At 57.7% G+C, this 23462-nt stretch overlaps 2 protein-coding genes and 1 non-coding gene across 5 annotated transcripts in view; all 3 read left to right on the top strand.

Annotated features, from left to right (window-relative positions):
- The first annotated feature begins 1057 nt into the window (after nt 1–1057).
- BLACAT1 (BLACAT1 overlapping LEMD1 locus) lies at nt 1058–22296 on the top strand. Of its 3 annotated transcripts, none has more exons than XM_070266551.1 (2): nt 1058–1179; nt 15820–16534. In XM_070266551.1, the coding sequence occupies exon 2, from the start codon at nt 15854–15856 to the stop codon at nt 15953–15955; it is 102 nt and encodes a 33-aa protein (XP_070122652.1). In that variant the 5' UTR covers nt 1058–1179; nt 15820–15853; the 3' UTR covers nt 15956–16534. The 3 variants fall into 3 exon arrangements, with proteins under 3 accessions (XP_070122652.1, XP_070122650.1, XP_070122651.1); XM_070266549.1 differs by lacking the exon at nt 1058–1179 and adding an exon at nt 6835–6957 and having other exon boundaries at nt 15820–16087; XM_070266550.1 differs by lacking the exon at nt 1058–1179 and adding an exon at nt 11581–11729 and having other exon boundaries at nt 15820–22296.
- The window catches only part of LEMD1 (LEM domain containing 1), a 59957-nt gene continuing 37566 nt past the window's right edge, over nt 1072–23462 (top strand). Inside the window, exon 1 of the mRNA XM_070266548.1 lies at nt 1072–1179. The gene's annotated coding sequence lies outside the window, so the exon portion shown is untranslated. The remainder of the gene's footprint in view (nt 1180–23462) is intronic.
- MIR135B (microRNA mir-135b) lies at nt 8382–8470 on the top strand. Its single transcript, NR_032834.1, has one exon. It is a non-coding gene; the product is annotated as a microRNA mir-135b (primary transcript).

Genomic DNA, 23462 nt, shown 5'->3' with positions numbered 1-23462 from the left:
CACACACATTTCCTGACAATTAGCGAGCACACCTTGGCCGCGCGGCCTCCGGCGGCGCCGCAGCTTTTGTCTCCCGCCCGCCGGGCCGCGAGGTGCGGGCGCCCGGGCGCGAAGTTGCCGCTCCGACGCGCTGCTCCGGAATGCCGGCCGCCGCTGCCGTCGGGGGGCGCGGAGGGCGGGGTGGGCCGGGACGCCGGCTCCGGGGTTTGGGGTCTGCGAAAGAGAGGAGAAGAGAGAGAAAAGTAAGGCAGCGCTGCCCCCTCTTCCTTTGTTATAACCCTGAGTGTGTGCTGGCGTGAGCGCGCGCGGGAGTGTCTGTGTGCGCGAGTGTGTGCATATGTGTGCGTGCATGTGTGCGCACGCGTGTGCAAATGCGTGCGTGTGTGCGGGTCGGGACCGGCTGGGGGAGGCGGGACGCGAAGGCGCCAGGCGCCTTTGCCCGAATCCTGGGTCTTTCTAGCTCTGCCCGGAACTCGGGCGTGCGGGCAGGTAGCCGTCCCGCCCCCGCCTGCTCCTCCAAGGACTGAGCTCGGAGTTTGTGCACAGACAGGCACCGTGCGGGGGCCGAGTCGGCTGCGCCCGGCCTGCAGGCGAGGGAACGTGGCAGCGCCCGCAGAGGGTCTGCCCCGACCGCAGAGGGCGCACGAGGGGGTCTCCGGGCCCGGCGCTGACGCCGCTGCTCGGCCCCCTGACACTAGGGTAGGAGCTCGCGATGGCCACTGCGACCTCGGGAAAGGCGCGAGGCTGTGGAGGTGGCTGGTGGGGCCACGGAAGGAATGGGGGGCGGCGAGGCGAAGTCTGTCTAAATGCCAATTCCCTGAAGTTCAGCGCATCGGCCGTCATTTCATACCTTAATGCATATTTATGCTGCGCCGAAATAGGCTTCATAATTAACTCCCGGAGTCATCCGCAGAGGTTAAAGGGACCCCGAAGATTTGTGCATTGATTGGGTACCACGGTGCTGTGTGTGTGTGTGTGTGTGCGCGCGCGCGCGCGTGTGCGTGCGCCCCGTGCGAACCCATTGAGAAGAATAATTATTTTTCTCCACTGGAAGCTTCAGCAGAGAATCAGACAAGGAGGGAAGAGAGAGAGAGAGATTGGAGAGGGAGAGAGAGAGAGAGAGAGAGAGAGAGACAAAGGAAGTGAGTGCGAGAGCGGAGACGGCTTAGCATCCGAACTGTGAGTACAGAGCGAAAACACCAGGCAGAAAGTGCTGCGAGTCGGGGACCCCTCGGCCGGGTTGAGGGGCCGGGAGCGGCTGAGGAGGACTCGCCTCTTCGCCAAGGGGTTTGGCTGCGCGATGGGGGGGCCTTGAGGCATGGGCGGACTCCAGGACGCGAGCGCAGGCACTCACCTGCGAGCCGGCGCTGACCGGCCGCGGGCTGCGTCAACCGCCGCCCCAGGTCGGCCGCGGGGAAGCCCCCACCCCGCCCCCATTGCCTTTGTTCCTTTTAAAGGTTTTTGCAGCTGGTGGGATTCCGTGGGGAGTGTGAGAGGGAGCTGGAGCCCTTGCTCGGCAGGTAGCCGGGTCTCCCTCTCCGGCGGAGAGACCCGCCGTGGGTGGCTCCTCGCTTTCCTTTACCCCAGGATCTGGGGCGGGACGGGCAAGGGGCTATAGATGAGGCAGGGATCAGGACGTTGTGACACCTGTGCACTTGTTTGGCACTAAGAAGGGAAAAGCAGAGGTGTCCCGAACCCCTGGGGCAGAGATCCCTCAGGAGACCCCATCCTGGGAGGCCGGGAGAAGCCATTTCCTTGGACAAAACCACCAACTCTTGGCCCTGGGTTCTCCTCCCACCTCCCTCCTGAATTCTAGGGCCCACGCGCACCTAAGAGGGGCTGGAGCCGGAGACCCGCCCGGGAGCGGGAGCCTGGCCCTAGTCGGGCAGATGAGGCCGCTCTGGAGACCAAAGCTGCTCACTTTCCCGAGAAAGGGTCTCTGTCAGGATGCCCCCAGGGAACCTGGCTGGCCCCCGGCCCCTGCCTCTACCAAACCTCTCAGTAGAGGGCGCCTGGGAGCCCGAGGGAGAGCCCTCCCTGCTCGACTACCCTTCGCAGCCTGCCTTTGGGAGCGCTGCTGTCCTGCCTTCCTGCCTCGACCCCCGTTGGGGAATTCTTATTCGGCTTGGATTTTGCTCTTTCTGATGGCTTTTCAGTGTACCTTCATCTGCCAGGGAAGAGCCTGGCCCAACTTAAGCCTTAAGAAGGCTAACTTGGGAGGGAAATTCAGCTCTTTTGAGGCTGGGTTGGGAGCCCCAGGATCAGAGTTCTGAATTGATTGTCCTCTAAGAAGCCCCCTGGAGGGGCAGCGCTGGTGGCCTGAAAACCTTGCTTACGTCCTCCGGCAGGACACAGCAGAGCTGGGGCTGGGAACAGCTTTCCTCTCTCTTGCTCAATTCCAGCTCCCCATTGCCCCGTCAGGCCTGTGACAGTCAGGAGAGAGAGGAAGCTCTCCCCTACACACACACACACACACAGAGGAGAGAATATCCAGTTGGGCCCACTCTCCTAAAGGCGATGAAGAGGAAGGAGGGACCCTCAAATAAGAAGGACTAAGTTCAGTTTAACCCCCTAAGAGGCAGCATGAAGGCTCCGGGTGGTGGGGGAGGCCAGGGGTCAGGGTGGTAGGACTGCTCTGACTGCCATCACAGGCCTCTGGCCTGTCTTCCCACTGGACTGCCTGCTTGGTGGCTGTGCCTTCTGGAGGGCTGTCCCTGGTGCCTAGCACAGGGCCTGTCCCATTGGCTGTGCTCAGTGCATGTCTGCCCCTGCTGACCTCTCCCCACTCTTTGTCTCTGCCTGCCTCCTCCTCTGAGAGGTCCTCCCCAGGGCCTGGGGCGCCCAGCTGTGTCATTCTTTAGGCGGGGCCACCGTCCCCTATGTAGGTTGACGGGGGCATGGGAGGAAAGGAGTTGGGGAGGAATAGGGCCTGGGCAGAAGTTAGAATGTTTTGAAAATCAGGACTTGTTTGGGTTGAAATGCATGTGAGTTTGCCAATGACCCGTTATTATATTTTCCTTTAACAGCTTGGCTGCTCTGAGAGGCAAAACTGTGGCCCAGGGCCTGTGCTTGGGGAGGCTGGATTCTGGTGACTCGTCACTTCCCTGTGTTCTTCTCCCTCCCACAGCCCAGCCCTGGGGCTTGGTAGCGATCAGATGCGGGGTGGGGGTGGGGGGCTGGAGGTGCAAGGCTGTGGAGACCCCCCCACTTCTGCCTTTGCTCTCTCCTTCCTTCCCCTGGTCTCTCTTGGCCTTGATTGTCTGCGGCTGTCCCACGTCTCCCTTCTCTCCCCTTCTCTAAGAGCCAAGGGACCCTGCCAGACTGGGAGCTCCCTCTGTTTGCCTGGGAAGGCTCAGAACTGAGGCTCCTGAGACAACTAGAGAAAGCTCTTGGGAAAAAGAACCCATGCCTGACCTCTCTGTTCTTTCTCGCTCAGTGGAGCAGCACCCTCCCCGCTGGGGCTCCAGAGCCAGTGAGGAGGGAATCTGAGCTGAGCTTGCTTTGGAGGAGAGATGGAGCCGCGAAGCAGCCGAGGTCTGAGGCATGGGGAAGGCTACCGAGGGTCCAGAAACAGGGAGGTCATCCTGTTGTTGGTAGCAAGCGCACTACTGGTCTGGTTCAGGTCTGGAGGACAATGTATGGGAGACTGCCAGGTCCATCTGGAACTAGTCTTCTCCTGGGTCAGCTCTGGGCCAGGGATTGCATCCACAGACCCATTCCAATTACAACTCCAAATGTGGAGGCTTATTTAGGGCAGACGCAGCAAAATCAAATCCCTGTGGCTCCTCTGACGTTTTGGTGGTGCCTCCCCCGACCCCATGGTAAGTGGAGTCAGATGCCAGGGTGTGTTCCCTACCCTCACCCCCAACCAGCTCCAGCACAGGCACCCTTCTCCTAGAGAGTCCAGGATGACGGAGCTCCAGGCGTGCGGCAAGCCTGAAATATGGGAGGATCTAGATCTCTCGTCCTTGTTTCCAAGCTTCATCAGCCATTCATTCATTTGTTCATTCATTCAACAAATATGAACCTGTCTCATTCAGCCCACATCCTTAGAATAATGCGGTATGCTTCAAGTGTAGTCTCCTCTAGGTTAGAGTTGGTGAGTGGGGGTGAGAGCGAGTGCCTCCTATTCGGTATCTTCTTAATCTCCTGGTTTCCTGCCGCCATGGGCAAAGACACAGGGCTGCTGGGCTTCAACCCCCAAAAACAGGTACAAAAAATCTCTGACAGGCGAAGACAGCTCCAGTGTAGACGCATGAAAGCTGGGAGTTGATGGGACCTTAGGTTTGATCTACCTAGCCTCCTTCCAGGTCCAAGAATCCCTTCTACAGTAGGGTGCCATTATCGAGCACCTATTGTGTGCCTGGCAGTGGGTCTGAGAAGTGGGTGTGCACCCTGTGTTTGACTTCCTCTGGTGACTTCCTCTGGCTCCTTTTGGAGCAATTCTAGCTCTTCTTCTGTCCTGTCTCTGGCTGAGCCCAGTCTGCGCCCCTTGTCCCTTCCTCTGTGGCTTCATCTCTCCTGGAGGGCAGACGGCTCCCTAGCCCCATCCCCACTCCTCTCCTTGCCAAGGAGTGCCCCCCATCTGGCTTCTCCTCCACTGGAACCCTCTCCAACCCCTAGTGCCAGGTGTAGGCTGAGGCTCAGGGTTGCTGTGTGCCCTCAAAGGGAATGGTGGGACTGGGGGCTCTCGAAAAAGGGAGTTGCTGCAGCCTGTTCCTCAGTGAAACAGGCTTCAGTTTCTGGGCTGGACCAGGTTAAGGGACTTACTGCTGGAGAGGGGAGGGCACACCGCGGGGCCCTGCAGTGTCTGCTCCCTGGTGAGGCAGCCAGCCCTGAGGGGGTGGCAGGAGGCGGGGAGGCCCCCAGTCGGCCGCTCACCCTCCCTTCTCCTCTTCCTCATCTGCTTCCTCCTGTTCTGCTGTTTTCGCTCTTCTCCCCCCACTGTCCTCGCTGTCAGCGTTCTTCCTCTCCAGGCGCTCTCCTGTCTCTCTCTCAGGTTTTCCTGCCCTCTTTTCTAAGAGCAAAAATGCCCCCCAACCTCTGTCAGCCTCAGTTTCCTCATCCTCCAAATGGGAGAACCAATAACAGTGTTTGTGGCACCGAACGATTATAATTAACAGGGGCCTGGCGCTGGCGTGACACATAGATTTCACTTAATAAAAAACTAGTTCCTTTCCCTTTTCCCCTTCCCTTTTCTCCTATATAATTTCTCCTACGTTTCCATCTGCGGTTACCTCCTGTCCTCTTCTTCCACAGCTTCTCTCAGCGTCTCGTTCTGCCCCTCCTAGTCCTGTCCCCTCCCCTCCTCTGCTTTGTCTCCCACCTCCTTTTACTCCCTCCTGGCTGTCCCCACTCCCCCAGCTCCTGCCACAGGCAGCGGCAGGGCCCAGGCTGTGCTGACGACAAGAGCAGGCGGCAAGGGCGGGTGGCTGGCTCCGCTTCTCATTAGAGGCCCAGGAATGTGTGGAGTCATGAGGGACAATGAGAGCAGCAGCAGGAAGAATGGGGCCTCTGTCGGGGCAGAAGTTGCCCAAATCCGGCTCCGCTGAATGGGAGTACCTGCGGGGCCGGGGAGGGGGAGTTCCGGAGGTGGAGAGAAGGTCACAAGTGGTAGGCACCGGGGGACCCGCTGGGCCCTCTGGAGTGGCTACATGGGAATTCTTGGCATCTGCTGGCATTTCTGGGGAGAGCTCAGACCTCAATGGTGACTGTCTGTCCCAGAGCAGCCTCTCCAAGGGGACAGGGCCAGGGAAGCCAGAGAGAGAACATCCCAGTGGCCCTGTGGGGTGGCCTTTATGTACAGCTCCTTGAGCTGCCTGGGCCCCAGCTCTCACCCCCAGCAGAGCGGCAGAAGGTTTGGGGGTGGCCACAGAGAAGACAGGGATAGTGGGATGGCCCCAGCTTGAAGAGGGTGAGTCCTTGGGGTTCTCATCAAGTGGTGGCCCTTCACTGGGAAGCAGATTCTCAGGACTGGAGGAGCAGAAAGAGCAGTGAGGCCCAGCTGGTCTGCCTCCGCTCCCTCCGCGTTCCACAGGGGTCTGGGCAGGCCGCTGCCTGAGACCTGAGAGCTGTTCCTCCTCTGCATCCCCCAGGGCTCCTCGGGCCAGAAACCCCTTGGAGAGAGACTGCCCCCTCTGGAGTTTACTCGGGGCTTGTCAGGTGGCCTGGGGCTGGCAGGCGGGCACTCTAGGATGGATCAAACTGGCTGTGGCCCAGAGTCAGAGGGAAGGACCAGGTGGCGGGGGGTGGAGGGGCCAGACCTGAGCGGGTCTGAAGGTCTTTGAAATAGAAGGACAGACAAGTGCGGGAGCAGAAGAAATGGGGGGGCACAGAGTGGGGGTCTGGGCACGGAGAGGGGCTGGGACTGCAGAGACAGGGAGGGGCAGTCAGGCGGGAGAGGGGGCCTCCAGGGAGCCGCCTCAGGTCTCCTGCCAAAAATTAAACTATAAAAAAGCAGGAGGGGAGCAGCAGGGGAAGGAAGGAGAGAAAGGAGCTGAGGAGGGAGGGAGGGAGGGGACAAAACAGCCCCTCCACACCAATAGCCCGGCAGGAGATGTGAGTAATACATGGCTGGTTCAGAGGGAGTGAGATCAAAAGCGAGTAGATACAAGAGGTTTGTGCTTCACCGACCAGACAGCAGAGGCTCAATGAGACCTTTGTTGCCCAGGCCCGAGTCAGGGCTGAAGGAGTACCTGACCCCCGCGCCCAGCAGCCCCCACACCCACCACCCCTGGGCAGGGGGAGGGGCGTCGGGCCTGCCCCAGTGAGTAGAGTTGGGCACAGCTCAGACCAGGCTGGTGGGTGGGAAGAGGCAGGAGGGCCTGCCCTCGCTGGGCTGGGCGTGGAGCTTCTGGGGTAAGTGGAGGAGTGAGCGGCTGCCTGGAAAGCAGGAAATGGCTCTGCGAGAACTGTGAGGGAGCCTTCGAGGGAGAGGGGCCTGGCTGGGCCCCCCAGGTGAGCAGGCTCTTAGCCCCCAGCCCCTGGCCCAGTGTCTCTGCGAGGGGACTGAGGGCATTCTGCTTTGAGCCCACGGTTTTGCAGGTCCTAAGTCTGTGCTTTGGGGGCCTATGGGAGAGGAAGGGAAGGAGAAGCAGAGGCTTCTGGGGTTGGGGCCCATGATCAGGTGGATCAGGTAGGGAGTTGGAGGATGTGTAGTTTGGCCCTTAGGTTAGGCAAGACTGGTGTGTGCGTGTGTGTGTGTGTGTGTGTGCATGTGCGCATGTGTGCTGTCACTGGGGGGTGTGGGAAGCCCAGTTAAAGGAGTTCCTTCCAGCCAGGGTCCTGCAGGGAGCCAGTGATCCTGCCTCTGCGGCTGGACACAGCACCGAGGTGCCTTTGCAGCTGCTCCCTAACAGAGACACAGGCTGATCTGGGCCTAAGGCTTTTTACCATCCTGTTGGGGGTCCCTGAGAGGTCAAGGCCAGGCTTGGCAGTCTGAATCTCCTGGGTCTTCCCTGAACTCCTCTCCTCCAAGGCCGATGCATGCCCACATCTGACCAGCACAGGAGAGGGCACGCGGGGACAGTCCTTGTGTTTAGAACACATCTCTTCCAGGGTCCTGAGGCCTGGGCTCCCCTCAGCTCAGCTCTTCGCCCTAGTCCTGGAGCTGCCTGTGCCCACCACCGTACCCTGCCAACGGGAGGGGCGGAGTACCAAGCACCCTGCCCACGGCATCGCCCAGGGATGGCGCCGAAGCTGGCTGCCCTCAGCTGGTGGGGGTCAGGCTCAGGCCCTTTCCTGCTTCCACCTAGATGGCAAGACAGAGATCCCACTCCGCTTTTAACCAGGCAGTGGGTACCGTTGGTAGCCACGTGGACTAGTCTAGGAAGTGCGGGCCAGCCCCCTACCTGTGCTCAGGAAACTTGTTCACCCTGCTAAAGGAAAGGCAGGCTCTTGTCTCTGCTCTTCTTTACCCAGACCCTCCTTTGCCCTCTGCTTCCTGTGGCTGGACTAGAAAGGGTTAAGCTTTGTAAGGAGAAAATCTAATGTGGGGCCAGCCCTGGGCATCGGCAGTGGGAGCATTGCAAAGATCCGGCCTTATTCCCTAGGGGAGGGGTAGTTCAGGACCCTGAGCAGGGGGCTGGAGGCTAATTAAGGGAATTTGAGGACGTCCTTTATGGCCAGGAAGCCACCCCTTCTCATACCCTGGAGTGAGGCCCATTGTGCAGGGCCTTTGTAGGGTGAGAACTGGAAACTCATTACAGGGATGGTTTTAATGCTTCTGGGGCCAGGGCAGGTGGCGGGGCAGTAAGAATGAAACCTGGGGGGCCCAGTATCTCGAGGGAGGCAGTGTGGGTGGGTGGGAAGGGGAGTGAGGGCTCCCCAGATACCCCCAGCTCCCTGTGTCCTTTTGAGATTCCCGCCGCTGGACCCCCTCAGCTCTGCTGTGGCCTATGGCTTTTCATTCCTATGTGATTGCTGTTCTAAACTCATGTAGGGCTAAAAGCCATGGGCTACAGTGAGGGGCGTGCTCCTTCTCCTGCAGCACCTGCACCTCCCCACAGGACCAGACTGGGAGCCAGCCACGAAGCGGGCACCAGAAAGGGGCTCTACTTAGGGCTGCGTCATGCAGGGGATCTGGTAACCCAGGGTCTGGGGGCAAGGCTGTGTGACCTTGGCCAACTCACTTCACGTCTCTGGACCTAGTCCCTCACTCTGAAATGAAGAGGCTGGTCTGGTGATTCCAGAGGCAGATTCCCTCTGAGGATGGAAGGAGAGATTCAGGGGGTGCTGAGGTCTCTGAGTCGGTTCCTTCCCCTTGCCAAGTTACTGAGCCAGGCTCATGCGCAGACATCTGGGGGCTGGAGTTGGGGGTGCTGGCCGCGCAGTGCTCAGGCCTTTGCTCGTTGCCTCCAGGACAGCCTCTGCTTCTCAGCCTCGCTCAGTTTTTCTCTGCGGTCAGCTTGGAATCCTCCGCCTTTTTCTGTGGAGGAGAGACCTTGGGACTTCTCAGTGGCTGAAATGGGAGAGCTCAAGCCTGCCACTTGGGGAGAGGAGGTTCTGCAGGTGGGCTAGGAAGGCAGCTGCCCCCCACGGGCTGCATTTGGAGCCCAAGGTCCCTAGCTCCTGGTCTGCTACCCTGTCCAGGATTTGCCCCCCTTCTCCTGGGTCTGTGAATGACCTGCTCTCCCTATTCTCTCCTGCCTGTCACTCATCTTGCCTGGCTCCCCAGGCATCTATCTGCTCTCACCCCCAGCCCCCCATCTAAATCTGCCTAACGCCCTCCCAGCCATCCTAGAAGACTCCCAACAGATGGAAATAAGGCAGGCAGTCTGGCTGGAGCGGCAGAGGAAGCACCTCGCCCCCCTTCCCCTTCCAGCCCTCAGTCTGTCTAAGACAGACCACTGGAGAAGCACAGAGTACTATATTTGGTGTTGAGAATCAGAAGGCAAGTTACTTATAATGTCTCAGAGCCCTTAATTTCTCTGGCCAACATTTACTTAGTGCCTGCTGTGCCCCAGGCATGGTCTGTCCATCTCCCCGCACTAACTCATTGCATCCTGGAAGCGACCCTGTGAAAAAGGTGCTGTTATTATCCCATTTTACTTCTGGGGAATCTGAGGCACAAGGGCGCTAAGAAATGGCCCGAGTTCCTATGGCTAGTCAGGGGCAGAGCTGGGATTTGAACCTGTGCCCTTACCACATCATGCTGGCATAGAGAGCCAGCAAGCCAGTGCATGGGAAAGTACTCTGAAAACTGGAGAGTGCTGTTCTCACAGGAGGGGAAGGTCTCTGTTGGATGCATGTCCACAATTGGCCCGGTGGCCCAACTCTAATCACCCTTTGTCCATCACTGGTTTTCCTTTTCCAGCAGGAGCGGAGGGGGAAAAAATCAAAACAATAGGAGAAGCAAAGAGAAAGCCCAAGCCAGCTGGGTTTTTGCTGGGGCCGATCCAAGCCACTTCCCCGCCTCAACCCTCCTGCCCCGGCCCCCGCCCCCGCCCAGCTTGGCTGGTGCAAGGAACAGGGTGAGGGTTTGTCAGGGTTTTTCACCTGCCCTGCCCTCCGGGTTCTCTTGCCCAGAGATCAGAGACGACTAGCACCTTCCCCCACCTCCCTCCTTGTCCAGCTGTCCCCAGCTCAGAAGGAGCCCATCCTCCCCCTCACTCCGCTCTGAGGACATCCAGCACCTAATTGCTTGCCTTGGCTGCTCATCTCCTAATTGGAGAGCCAGGTTGGAGCAGCGCCCCCTTCCTGCCCCTGCAGCTGGTCTCTCCCAGGAATACTGTTGCACACTTTGCTGGGAAGGTCCCAGCACTGGGCTGGGCCTGGGCGGAAGGGGACAGCTCCCCATGCAGAGGTTATGCCTCCGTAAAGCTCCAGCAAGGCAAGGCTCTCCATCGGGGTTGCTGAGTGTTAGTTGAATTGTGAACTGGGAGAAAGGCAGGATGGTGTAAGCTGCCATGGGTGGGGACGCCAGAGACAGTCCCACCTGGCCGGGCCTGGGCCTGGGGCGCTGCTAGGGTTACAGAGTTGCAGTTCCTACCTATCCTTTGTCTCTTGGCCCCTGCCAGCGGGGCAGGCCTGGAGACGACGGGCAATTCTATATTTCACATAATGGTTGAACTGAATTGAATAGGCAAGCTGGCCTCATGCCCTCTCTCCCTGGAGGATTCACAGATCAGAGGGCTGTGTCTGTCCTGTCCCCTGCCTGCAGACAGCTGAAACCTAAAATGTGTTGCGCAGTCTGTGTCTTTTTCCCAGTGCTCAGAGAGGCCAAGCATAAGGCCCCCCTTGGCAGAGTGGGCCCGTGTTTAATAGCGCTGAGATTCAGGTGACTCTCTCTCTGGTTGTATTTGTCCCATTTTTAGTGGAAATGGAGTTTGAATGCTAAAACTCTACTGCTTTCTGAATGCACAGATATAAAAAAAAATCTCTGCCCCTTCTTTAAAAGGGGATGGCACTAAAGTTTGACCTCTGGGGGCCCTTGTGGCACTGACAGTCTGGACTGCTGGTTTCCTAGCTGCTGCTGTATGTCAAGTTAATGACCCTCATCACGCTCCTGACGACTCTGAGGGTGGGCCAGCCTCTGCCAAGCAGGCCTGGAAGACCCTGGAACCAGGGCATAAAGACATTTCAAGACTATTAGTGTTTTGACCCCACCAGCTCTCAGGGCCCGCAAGTTCCTCACAACCAGTGGTAAATGCATGGCTGCCTGTGCGTTCTTGAAAGGTGGGGGGAGCTTCCCCTCTTTCTCTACAGGTGGGCAAGCAAGGAAACAAAGGGGGCTGGCCTGCGCAAGCCATCGAAGCTAGAGAGGGCCTTGGTTCCAGATTCCAGGGCACTCAGTAAGCGGGAGGCTGGAACTCAGTCTCAAGCAGGTCAAGAAGGAGTTAATCTCCAAGGAGAACACCGGCTTCTCCCAGACTGGAGCCCTGTGCCCAGCTCGGGCCGCCGCTGCCAGCTCTGGGCAGCAGCCCTGGGATCTGTAGTCCGTGCCGCCCCCCACCCCTGGCCTGCCTGTTTATCAGCACAGCCTTGCAGACTACAGTTCCCAGAAACCTACAGAGGCCAGGCTTTGGGGGAAGGGATGGGGTGTGAGGCTCGGTGGCAGCAGGAGAGAGAGGGAGAGAGAGGAGGAGGGGAGAGAAAACCCAGTTCACCCCCTTTCTCTCTGAGTCTTTCTGCCGGTGTGTCTGCTCCACCGCCCAAGCTAATCCCCCAAATCCGGCCTCCTCAGCCGCAGCTGCTTGCCTTCGCAGTGCTGAATGGCGCAGGCAGGGAAGGTGAATTCATATTTTAATTACGGAGGCGCGCTGCTAAGGGAAGCCTGGGAGGGCGGGGGGCTCAGTATTGTTCCAGAGGTGCGAGGGCGCTCCTCCTCGCTGCATCTCTTCTCATTTGCCCTTTACCTGGGGCGGGGGGTGCCTTGCTGGAAGCTACTCTGCTTCTGCCTTGGGAGGTGAGGGAATGGGGGGTGGACGGGACAATAGCCCTTGTCTCAGAATTCCTGGCATGTCCCAACACCTGTAAATATCTTCCTCCCCTCCCAACCCTCACTGCCGCCCACTTTGATGGAGGACATTGCCAAAATCTGAGACACCCAGGAGTTTGTGGTCTGCAAGCCTGGAGCCCTGGCCTTCTCCTCATCTTAGTTACTAGCCAGCCGTGAGCCCCTTCTTCCTCTTGTTCTTCCACGTGTTCCAGCGGTCTCTGACTCACTGCCCCATTTCTGCTGGAGGTGCTAGGGTTGGAGGACCCTGGGAGGGGGTCTGCAGGGAGGCTGGGGACCCTCTTGGTGATTTAGGATGATGCTCCGTGTGTTGGCACCTCTTTTCTGGCCCTCAAAGCTGGCTGCACGGAGGATGATCTATGCCCCAAGACCCCAGGCCATCTTGGACCTGAGCTGTGAAAAGGCCAGAGGAGGGTGGGGAAGACACCAGGACCAACACCTTGCAGTCAGATGCTGCCAACTGTGGGGTAGCAAGGCTTCATCCAGTGTCCACCTCCCCTTCCTTCCTATTCTGGGTTTCTGGGGGCTATTTTCCTGTTCCTCAGCCCCTCCTGGGCTATGGGCGTGAAAACCGAGGTTGGAGGGGAAAGCTGCAAGGTAGGAGGGGAGGTTTCCATCGCGAGCACAGATGAGTGGGAGTGCACCAGGCGTTGGTCCGCTTGCTTCATTGAGACTCTCGGACTCTGTCCATTTCAAACATTTGGACCCCTTTCCCTCGAGTAGACATAGCAAGAGGAGGTTCGCCAGGACCTGGCTTTTCCAAGGCGCCCTCCAGCTGGTGCTGGAGCCCTCCGCCAAATGTGAAGGGAGAGAGGCAGGGGCACAGAGAGGAGCAGAGACCACAGCCCTGCAGAGGGGCCCCCCAGGTACCTGCTGGTGGGGCAGAAGGATTCTGGGGGAGGAGGAGTGGGGCCCACAGCAGGAGGGACACTGAAACGGGAAGGGGCCACTGCTCCATGCCTCCCCAACTCAGGGGCTGGCTGGGAGACCTGAGAGGCATGGAGCCCACACTGCCTCCAGGGCTTGGAGTTGCGCACTGGGCAGTGAAGACCCTGTCAGGTCCTGGTAGGGAAGCGGGGGGGACAACCAGAGCATTGTGGATCAAAGACCCGAGCAGAATAACGAGGATGTCCTTGTACTCTCTGTCCTGGAAACAGAGACCCGGGGATCCCAGGGAGGCAGCCAGCTCTCGGACGCTTCTCAGAGCGGGCCCCTCGCCCAGCTCTTGAGTGGCTTAATTCAACTCTCCTTTCCTCTGATGTGTTGGTCCTGGTTCCTCCTACCCCCACCCCCAAATTTCCCTACAGTGAGCAAAAAAGTCAGGATTTTCTCATCTTTCCCAAAGGATCTCAGGGAGGACTGGTCACTTCAGGGGGTACATTCTGGTGTTTTTAAGAAAGAGCAGGGGGCCGGCCCGGTGGTACAGCAGTTAAGTGTGCATGTTCTGCTTTGGCGGCCTGGGGTTCGCCAGTTCGTATCCTGGGTGCGGACATGGCACCGCTTGGCAAGCCATGCTGTGGTAGGTGACCCACATATAAAGTAGAGGAAGATGGGCATGGATGTTAGCTCAGGGCCAGTCTTCCTCAGCAAAAAGAGGAGGATTGGCGGCAGATGTTAGCTAAGGCTAATCTTCCTCAAAAAAAAAAAAAAGAGCAGGCATTGGAGGGGAAGTTGGGGGGACAGGGAAGAGGACCTGTGCACCCTGGGACCAGAGACCCTGAGCTGCCTTTACACCCAGGGCTGGGGAAGGAATGGGGAGTGATGGTCAAAACTACTGCCTGGCTTGTTTTAGTTTTGAGTTCCTTCCCCAGATTAGCTCTGTGATGCCTGCTGATCTCTCCCTGGACATTTTTCCTGAAATCACGGGAATGTTTTGTTGATAGTACCCTTGACATACATCCCCCTAACAAAGAAAGTGTATGCATTACAATTACTGATTACAAGGTCTCCCTCCCTCCTTTGTGATCAGGCTAGGATTCTGACTGCCCTTGTGGCCCCTCAGGTCTGGGGTCTAAGTATTAAAGTTTTATTAACCTCTTATACACTCAAATAAGGAAATGAAGGCCCAGAGAGGTACAGCCACTTGCCCAGAGTGATACAGCATGCCTGCGTCAGAGCCAAGAATAGAACCCAGGCCCCTAAGCCCCCGTTTAAAGCCCTGTCTCTCTCTAGGTTTGTCACAGGAGAGGGATCTAGAGAGAGCTGCAGTAGAGACATCTAGAAATATAGTAGTTGTGTCTCGGCTCTGTCTATGTATATCCTGGAGACTGCTCTCTGCTCTCTATATAGACTCCAGAAGAGTGGGTGTGGATGGCGCTGGAAGCGGGTGATTAAATAACTAGTCTACCTCCCCACGCTGACTTGAGCAGGGCCTCCTGCCCACCCAGCTGGCCACTGGAAATGCACCGCCCCTATTCGTTCTAGTCATCAGCTGCATGCCAGGATGCGGAGGGTGAGGCAGGGGAGTCTGACAGGCCTGGCTCCGCGGTGGCCGCAGTGCTTGCTGAGGGCCTGCCAGCTGGGCCTCTGCTTTGCCTAGAGAAACTCAAAGGAAGTTTGTCCAAAGGAACAAGGTTGGCCAGACCTTTTGAACTGTCCAGAGAGCCAACACCTGGGTCTTGCCAGGTCCCTCAAAAACAGTGGAACCTCTGCAGATGTGCTAGCATTTGGGGCCTGGGACATCTGATGACTCTCCTTTGCAAGAGGGCTGGGGCAGGGCCACGCCTCCAGCTTCCTTATTCCAAACCACCCCCCCCCCCCGCCCCCCTCCAGAGAGAGAAGTGATTCGACCCAGGCCCAGGGTGCTCTCCTTTGTGTCGGGCTGGTCTGCTGGAGCTGACGCGAATGCACTTCTGCTCCCTTCAGGGCAGCCACCCGGCGAGGAAGGGCGGAGAAGTGAGCTGGAGGACTGCTGGGGCAGGGGAGACCTCCAGGAGTGTCTGGAGGCTGGAGAGAGGGGTGCTGTCACAGACTGAGCGCTGACCCGAAGCCCCATCCTGCCCCAGCCAGATTGCCACGGAAGCCAGAGGGGCCCTTGCCTCCTGTGCCGAGGGCTGGGCTGTGTCAGCCAGAGGTGGCGACAACGGGCCCAGCTGGGGCAAATCCAGCCTCAGCCTCCCCCTCAGACTTGCTTTTGTGCCAGGGAGGAAACTCTGTTTACCCTGATGAACTTACCTCCCCAGCCCTTTGCCCAGCACAGGCGCTCAATCAAATGGCCTCATGGCTGAAAGAGCTCCGCTGTCTGTTCTCTGCAGCAGGATGAGGGGGTCTGTGTTGCCCTGGGCAGTCAGAGGGAGTCCATATGTTCCCCAGAGATTTCCCTAAGGGAGGCAGACAACTGGGACTGCCAGGGAAGGAGGAATCTGTGACTCAGTTCCAGGTGTCAAGGGGGAGGCTGTGCGGGATGAGGGACTTTATTCAAGGTCCACCGAGCCCCTCCCTTGGGTCCTCGGACTGTGTGACCTAAAGGAGGAGTGGAAACCCTCACCTCTAGCCTGTGTAAGGTGGCAGAAGCCAGAGCTTATCTCCAGCCACTTGCTTCCTGTTCGCCGACCACAGGTGTGTGGGGATGCGGTGAGCCAGGGGGCGGGGAGAGCAAAGGCGGCTGCCGGGCTTCCTCTTCCCACCTGGGACTCACCCAGGTTCCAGTTCCAGGAATGACATCAGCCCCACGCAGACCAGGAAACACCGAGGTTTCAAAGAGGCTGCTGTTTGTTGCCGTGACCCCTCCCCAGCCGGTGTGAGAGGTCTTGCAGGGCGGGCAGCCTGGGGAGCGGCGGTGATGGCCAGACCCGGAGGCTCTGGGAGTGTTAACTCCAGCCTACTTGTCTCTCCCGCCTCTCCTCCCTCGCCCTCCCCTGCAGATCTCTGGTGAGCAGCCCCAGCCTGGCCCAGGGCATGCCCCAGTTCACCTTCGCCTGCTTCTGCGGCCTCCACGGCTTCTGCAAGATGAAGAGGAAGAAGGAGGAAGCTCACAGAGAGCGGGAAACGGCGGTGTGAGCAGAACCGGGCCGTTGCTCAGCCCCTAGCAGGTTCAGGCCTGAGGGCGCACTGCTGGCCGAGGCCTGGAGCAGGAAGTCTCCATTGCACTGCTCTTCTCAGCTTGGCCTGACTCCATCTACCCTGAGGGCTTCGGCCTCCTGCTGCCTGCCTGGGAGCTTCCCATCCCCGAGACGTCCCTGGGGAGAGGCCCCGGCCACACCCACAGTGGGGCCAGCCAGGACCTGCGTTGGCCTCCCAGAGACCAAGAGGTCTGCGGAGGCCCCAGGAGTGACGCTTCTTTCCCGCCCGAGGTCAGGCCTCCAGGGACTCTGCTCAGGGTCTCCTCCCCTGAGGGCCTGCAGCCCTGGACCAGGACCCTGGCTGCTCTGCCGGAGGCCCTCCCCGCAGCCCTGCCCCTGGGGGGCCCTCAGGAAGGAGGGCGGGTGGAGGTGGAGAGGAGCCCCCTCCAGGCCCAGGATCTGGATGTAGCCTCTCCCGGGCCGGCCTGAGGCAGGAGCCTCTGCGGAGCAGCAGCAGCATCCACAGGAATGTGGCCGGAGAGATGAGTCCTTTCCCGCCAGTGTCCTCCTGGGCCAGGTGGAGCCAGGCCTGAGGGGGCAGCCTGGTTGTGAGGGGATGGCAGAGTGGGGCCACTGGGAGGCTGGGCAGACGTCCTCTGCCTCAGTCGGGCAGGCAGCTGGCTCTGTCTCCCTCTCCCCCACTCTCCCCACACGCCAGAAAGCACCCTTCCCTTGCACCCGGCCTCTCTGAGCCGCTCGCCTCCACCATGCCTCCTTGGCAGCAGCACAGATGTGGGGGGCCTTTCCCCAGGCCCTGGCTCCCCTCAGGGACGACTTCCTGCGCCAGACCGAGGGAGCCCTCTCCTGGACTGAGCCGTGCCCTCTCTTCCCTCCCCTGTCTCTCTGCCTCTTCCTTTCTCTTCTCAGAAGCCATAGAGGGGGAAATGCTTGCATGTGGTGCCTTTAGGGGAAACTCTGGGGGGAGGGGTCCTCTAGGACTTTCCCTCTAATCTCCCCACCCCACCAACCTTAGCAGTCAGTCTCTGCTCCCACTCCCACCCTATTTCCAGGAGGTAAGAAGCAAATGAAAACCATTTCATTCCTTCTTTCCTCGCTTCCCGCCCCGTCCCCCCAATATAACTTAGCCTCCATCACTGTGCCGGGACCTCTCAGGTGCTAGAGGGTCCTGCGACAGCAATAACAGAAGCAGAGACACTTTAGGCAGATTCTGTGGCTTTAGCAAATCTGCCCTCCTTCACCACAGGAACGTTCAGCCCAGGAACTGAGTCAGACCCCCTCTGGCAGCCAGGAACAGGATAGCCTTTGACAGATAGCAAGCAATCTGGGCAGAGGAGGCCAGGCCCCAGGACAGAAGGAGGGGCTGTGCACTCCTCTCCTTGCAAGGTGGGCCTCTCTGGGCAGTTAGGGAGGGCAGGAGGCCTCCTCCACTGGTTCCTCCGCAGCCTGGGAGAAGCAAGGGCACATCCTACCTTGGCAGCCTTTGCCTGTCCAGCTCACACCCTGTGCTCAGGGGCATTGCCTGGGCTTCTGGCAGATTTGGTGGGATCCGGGTCATCTTGGTGAGGCCAGAGCCTAGCCAAAGATTTCTCTCCTCCCACCCCCTCCTTTGCCCCTACTGCCCAGCCCCAGCCTTCTTCAATCTGTTACTTCCTTTTATATCCAAAGAATTATAAACAGAAGTCCTTCCCTCAAGGAAGCAGCAAGAAAGGCCAGTGGAGTCACAAGGGACAGAAGAAAAACTCCCTGGTTCTTTGGCCTTTGGACTGTAGAGGCCTCGGGTGAGGTGGAGATGGGCAGGAAATCTTTCGGGGGCACCTCGATACAGAGGCCGGAGAGCCCGCCTGTGGGCATGCGTGTCCCTGGCCTGGCCTGCGGGGCTGCAGCCCTGGAGACAGCACTGCGGAGGCGGAGGAGGAAACTGTATCCCCGAGAGTCAGCGGTGTTGGGTGTTCTGTCCTGACCACATGGGCTCACCCGGAGGAAAGGTCAGGAGAACGGAGAACACATGCGGGAGCGGGTGGCAAACAGGAGCTGCCCCTGCACGCCTCCCAGGCCTTGGCAGAGCCATCAGCGCAGGGTTGGCAGCAAGCCTGCTCAGAGAGCTCCTGCCCCCGGAGGGCTCCCTTGGCTCCACAGGGACACTGGATATCTTGAGCCCTTGCTGTGGGAACATCGGAGAGGTCCCAAGGTCAAGGTATTTCTGAGTGTAGGCCCAGCTGGTGCCTGCAGACAGCTGTCCTTGGCCTCGAAGCCAGCGGTCCGTTCATCCAGGACAAAGGTTGGGGCCAACACTGAGGCTGAACTGGCCAGAGTAGGAGGCAGCAGCAGCTTTGAGCCAGACACATCCCACATCTGTTGTCCCTGTTTCCTTCTCAGGGACGTGGGGACTCAGCTGCTCTCAGCACCGCGGAAGGCAGTCTGCAGACCTGTTCCCCCTCCGCCCCCGGGTGAGCCCAGGGAGAGGTCTAAACCAAAAAGACAGAAGCAGCCCCAGTGCCCACGCCCTTGCACCCCAGGCCTCAGAGTTCCAGGCAGGTTTCTCTTCCTCCTGCTCCTTTGGGGCGTGGGGGTCAGGCCACCTTGTTTCTTGCCCTGCCCTGAGTCTCACCCCTTCCCAGAGATCAGGTTGTATAATTTTGCCCCCCTGTTTCTAATCCCCTTCACTCCACAGTTCTCTCTACGTTGAAGTGGGGGCTGGGAGCTCCTGGGGTGGGGCAGGGGCCACAAGTAGATAATTCTGAGGGGGGGTTGGGCCTCTTGTTCTTGGTGCGTGGCACTGAGTCCTCCTTGTGGAAGGGCGGGAGGCCTTAGCTTCTCTGGGCCTCAGTTTCCCCATCTATAAAATGGCCCATTACTCCTCTTGTGACTGGAGTACTGTCTGGGACCCTGGCCCAGGGGACCCCGAGGGATGTCTTGTCTCAGGTTGAAGTCTTTTTTTATTAGAATGTAATTTCCTTCTCCATTCCCAGGGAAGCAGTTTTTGAATGTAGCATGTGGGTCAATAGAAATATATAGAGAGGAGGCCAGTCCCGTGGCCGAGTGATTACACTCATGTGCTCCACTTCGCCAGCCCAGGGTTCACAGGTTCAGATCCTGGGCACGGACCTACACACTGCTCATCAGGCCATGCTGTGACAGCATCCCGCATAAAAGAACTAGAATGACTTACAAGTAGCATACACAGCTATACACTGGGGCTTTGAGGAGAAAAAAAGAAAAAATAGATTATTTTTGGAAAAAAAGCAATAATTTAACTAACTGAAATATGCATGAGGTAGCACGTGGGCTGCAAAGAGCATTGAGCTGGGAACCAGGTCTCCTTGGTTCTACCCTGCTTGGACACTGATGACGGAGTGACCTTAGGCTAATCACGTCCTCTCTCTGGGACTTGTTTCCTCAGCTATAAAGAGGGGATTGCACTAACGTCCTCTAAGTCCCCCTCAGAGTCCAGGGCTCTGTGGTCTGGGAAGTGGAGCTCAAGCCACAGAACCAGGGGGCTTGCAGGTTTCCTGTGCCCCAGTGCTGTGCTCCTTGCATGCAGCAAATGTGTGGGGAGGGTGGGTGGGTAGATATGGTAGATCTAAGAAATGGTGGGAGTGAGAGGGAAAGCCAGGCACTGAGAGTTTCTCCTGCTAGAATCCTCCCCGAGCACTCCTGCCCAGGGAGCCAGGACTACTTGCAGCTCTGCCTCCTGCAGCCAGGCCCAAGAGGAGTGAGTGTCTCCAGGCTCGCACAGGTGCCACTTTTGTGCACACGCTCTTACACACACAGACACCCCTCCTTGCAGATGGGATTTCAAGGACCGGCTCCTGCCCCAGTTATGTAACCCACAGGCTTCCCTCTGCACAGCTGCTGGTGAGTCCATCTCCAAGCTGACGGACACACCCCACCTCATCGCCTTGCCTTCTGCAAGGGAAGTGCCTCAGGCTGCACTCTGCTCTGCCTACAGACTGAATGTGCATTTTGCCCAGTGCTCTGGGGTGTGCTGCTGGTAGGATGGGCCGACGACTATCTTTGGATGGACAGCGGCAGCCACCAGTTTCCCAGCGCTCCGCCATGGCTGACTCCTGACCTCGGCAACTTGCTTCCTCCCTCCCAGCCTCTATAAAAGAGGGTAAGACCCATTTCTTCCCTACCTCACAAGAAGGCGTGCAATGCAAGGGCATGTTGTATCAGATGTGCCCAGGTGCAGCTTGAGCTTTTGGAGACAGACACTCAATTCGCAACCATGGAGATGGACTTTGACCAGAGAAGGAAACCTCTGGCTGCTGTGTTTGGTGGGCTCCCTGCAGGCTGGTCCGGAAAGCCTGGCGTTCACCCTGAAGGTGGCTGCTGTATTCAACATGTGATGGGGCTGACATCAGCGCCAGAACCAAGAACCAGAATCTGTTCCCAAAGAATGAACGCTTTATCCCGCTGACACAATAAGCAACAGCAGGAGATAGCCATCACCACCATCTCCCTGTTCCCAATACCAACGGCTTCTTAAGGCCATGTTATGTTGCTAAAGAATCTAGGAGCAGGGCGTTTGGCTTCTCAGAGGAATCCCCTACCTCCCAGGCCATACCCGCAGGTCAGTGCCTACTGTATCAGGCGGTTGTGGCCAGTCCTGCCTGGGCTCCCTTCTCTAAATTCCTGTGGGATCAGCACCACAGACCATGAAGAGGAAACAGAAACCTTGGCTGTTCACAGGGGAGCCCAGGAGGTCAGGACCCTCCACCAGGAGGGTGAGATGTGGGGGTGATGCAGGGCCTCCCTGGAGGACCTGGTTATACTGAGGAAGAGGTTCCAAAAGCAAGGAGCCCACAAAATTGGGCAGCTCGGGCTCTGGCAGGAACCCCAGGCTCTGGAGTTCAAGGGTTTCCTAGTGGGCTGCTGGTCTATCTCCCTTCCTTTGGGCAGCCTGCCCTCCTCCTCAGCTCATCCCTGTGTTCCATCCGAGAGGCAGGGGGAAGGCTGGAGGGGGAGATGGCAGGACCCAGACGAGATCCTCAGGACTCTCCCAGCCGTCGTTGCCATGGCAATGCTGCTATTTTTATCCCGTTCATGATGCTCAAAGCTCTGACTTTCTCTGTTCCAGAGAGGCCAGGCTGGCTTCTGCCCTCATCCTTCAATGCAGCGCCTTCTCCTAGAGGCCTGAGAAGGGAAAAGTGATGGAGAAAGGGGAATCCACTGGGTCCCCCTCAACCAAGGAAGCTGTTTGACAGTGGTTTGCCCTGCACTCTTGAGCCTTGGGTTTTCCAGCTGGCTTAGGTGCCCAGTTTCACATCTTCAGGGAGATCAGAACTCCCCAAGGTCTCCCCGAGAGGCTGCTCCAGAGAAAAAGAAAGAGCTGCCACGTGAGACGAGTTTTTCCCACACAGCTAGGACCTGAGGGGCTGCTGTCCTTGAGAAAACCAGACCCGGTTCTGAAGAACGTCCTAGTGGTACAAGCCAACCACTGGCCCCTTGAAAGGGAATGGAGAGCTAAGTTTGGTTAATTAGCAACAGGTACACTTACCATCGCTGGAGAATCTGAACTACTGCTTCCCTTTCCTCCACCCTCCACCAAAGAACTGGGGCAACTGGCTTCCTGTCTTTGTCTAGCCTTCATGCCCAAAGCAAGTTAGCATATATTCTCCAGGCTGGAAAGCAGACTCCTGGGTTCCTCTCCTTCCCTCCCCCCTGCCAAACAGCCATGTTTCTCTCCAGGGCCTTGAGGTCTTAGATTTTAATGACGCTCTCTTTTTTTTCCAAAGCCCCCCAGTACACAGTTGTATATTTTAGTTGTGAGTGCCTCTGGTTGTGTTAATGACGCTCTTGAAGGCAGGGTTCAATGAAAGGATTTCTTAGAGCTGTTCATTCTCTGTCCCTTCTCCCTAGCCCAGCCTCTGGTCCTCTCCCTATATCCCCACCTCCACCCCAGTGGCAAGGTACCCCTGAGCGTCTACGGTGCTAACGTTCCCCAACTGTATGTTCTGATGGTCAGGGAGATTTGAATCCAGCAGCTGGGGTGGTTGGATTGGGGGAGAGCATTTCATGCACGTCCTCGAGACCATAATCCTGGATGGGTTTCGGTCTTAACCTAGTGAAGTAGCAATCATATTGTGCTGACCTCCTGCATTGAGGTTCCACTTCAGCCGATCTGACTCCTGGATGGGTAATTTTTCTAGGGTGGCTGGGATGCATTTACTAAGCCTCTAATTGGTTTCAGTTTGGCTCAAGTTGCATGGTTTCCTGAATCTGTGCACCTGGAGTAAGCACTTCTCTGGATGCCTCTGAAAAGCATGCCTGCAAATGCTGCTCTGTTAATTGCTGCAATAAACAGACTTTACTATATCCCTTTGCAGTAAATGAATTATGTTGTCAGGGTAGATGGGGCATCGTGTTTATTTCACACTGTGATACACTGCAGCCGCAGAAGCTAAACATTTACTTCCACCAACTCTGCTGGGGAGAGGAGAGAGAATGGAGACTGGGAGGAAGAGTCAGGAGCAGGCACATAAGGTGAGGGGACGGGGCCTAGAAGGAGGCATCAGGAGACACAGTGAGCACCGGAGCTGCGAGCCTCCCTTGTGCTCCATGCAGACCGAGGGAAGGCCAGCCTCCTGCCTCCTAGCGTTTCAGAGAAAGGGGGGTAACAGCCGGCTGGAGGAGATGGGGTGGGGCTAGGGAAGGCGGTCTGGGGCTACGATAGGCTCACATAGACCTGAAGGTGCTTTTATCTTTTACAGAAAGAGTAAAGACCTTCAGCTGGGCTTCTCAGGAAGAACAAATGGGAATTTTGAGACTTACAAGGAGAGAAAGATGCTATAAGATTGCATAGTATTAAGAACAAGAATTATTATATCATATGATATGTGAATTATATATCAATAAAACTATTTTATTTTTTTTTGAGGAAGATTAGCCCTGAGCTAACATCTGCTGCCAATCCTCCTCTTTTTGCTGAGGAAGACTGGCCCTGAGCTAACGTCTGTGCCCAACTTCCTCTACTTTATATGTGGGACGCCTGTCTCAGCATGGCTTGACAAGCAGTGTCTAAGTCCGCACCCAGGATCTGAACCAGCAAATCCCTGGCCACTAAAGCAGAATGTGCGAATTTAACCACTGTGCCACCGGGCCAGCCCCTCAATAAAACTAGTTTTAAAAAGAATTGTTATATCACAACCCCACTTTGATTGGAGGGACAGAGATTCCAAATTATCACTGAAGTGAGGGGCCCTGAGACGGGCCAGAGAGCTGGAGCCACCAGGTCTAATCCCAAAGCCAGCCTCCTGTAAGGCAGGGAGTGGTTTGGGGCAGGACAAGGCTAACGGGTCACACGCAGCCGCCCCTTCTGCTGGGTAAGCCACCATGATGCCTAGCACAGAAGCACTCCAGAAGTGCTTGTTGAGTGCTCTGGCGTCCGCTGGGATGCCTGCCCCTAGCCCTTGTGCTGTCAGCATCCCAGGCCTTACCCTCGTGTGGGGAAATGTGTGCTGTGTGCTGCCGTCTACTCAATC

The sequence above is a fragment of the Equus caballus genome, chromosome 5 (genome assembly GCF_041296265.1).
Source record: "Equus caballus isolate H_3958 breed thoroughbred chromosome 5, TB-T2T, whole genome shotgun sequence".
Classification (NCBI taxonomy): domain Eukaryota; kingdom Metazoa; phylum Chordata; class Mammalia; order Perissodactyla; family Equidae; genus Equus; species Equus caballus.
Note: the sequence above shows the minus strand (reverse complement) of the source record. Positions and strands in the feature narration are given on the sequence as shown.

Excerpts from the sequence above, each read along its gene's own strand:
- BLACAT1 (XM_070266550.1), top strand. The coding sequence starts at position 15,854 with ATGCCCCAGTTCACCTTCGCCTGCTTCTGCGGCCTCCACGGCTTCTGC.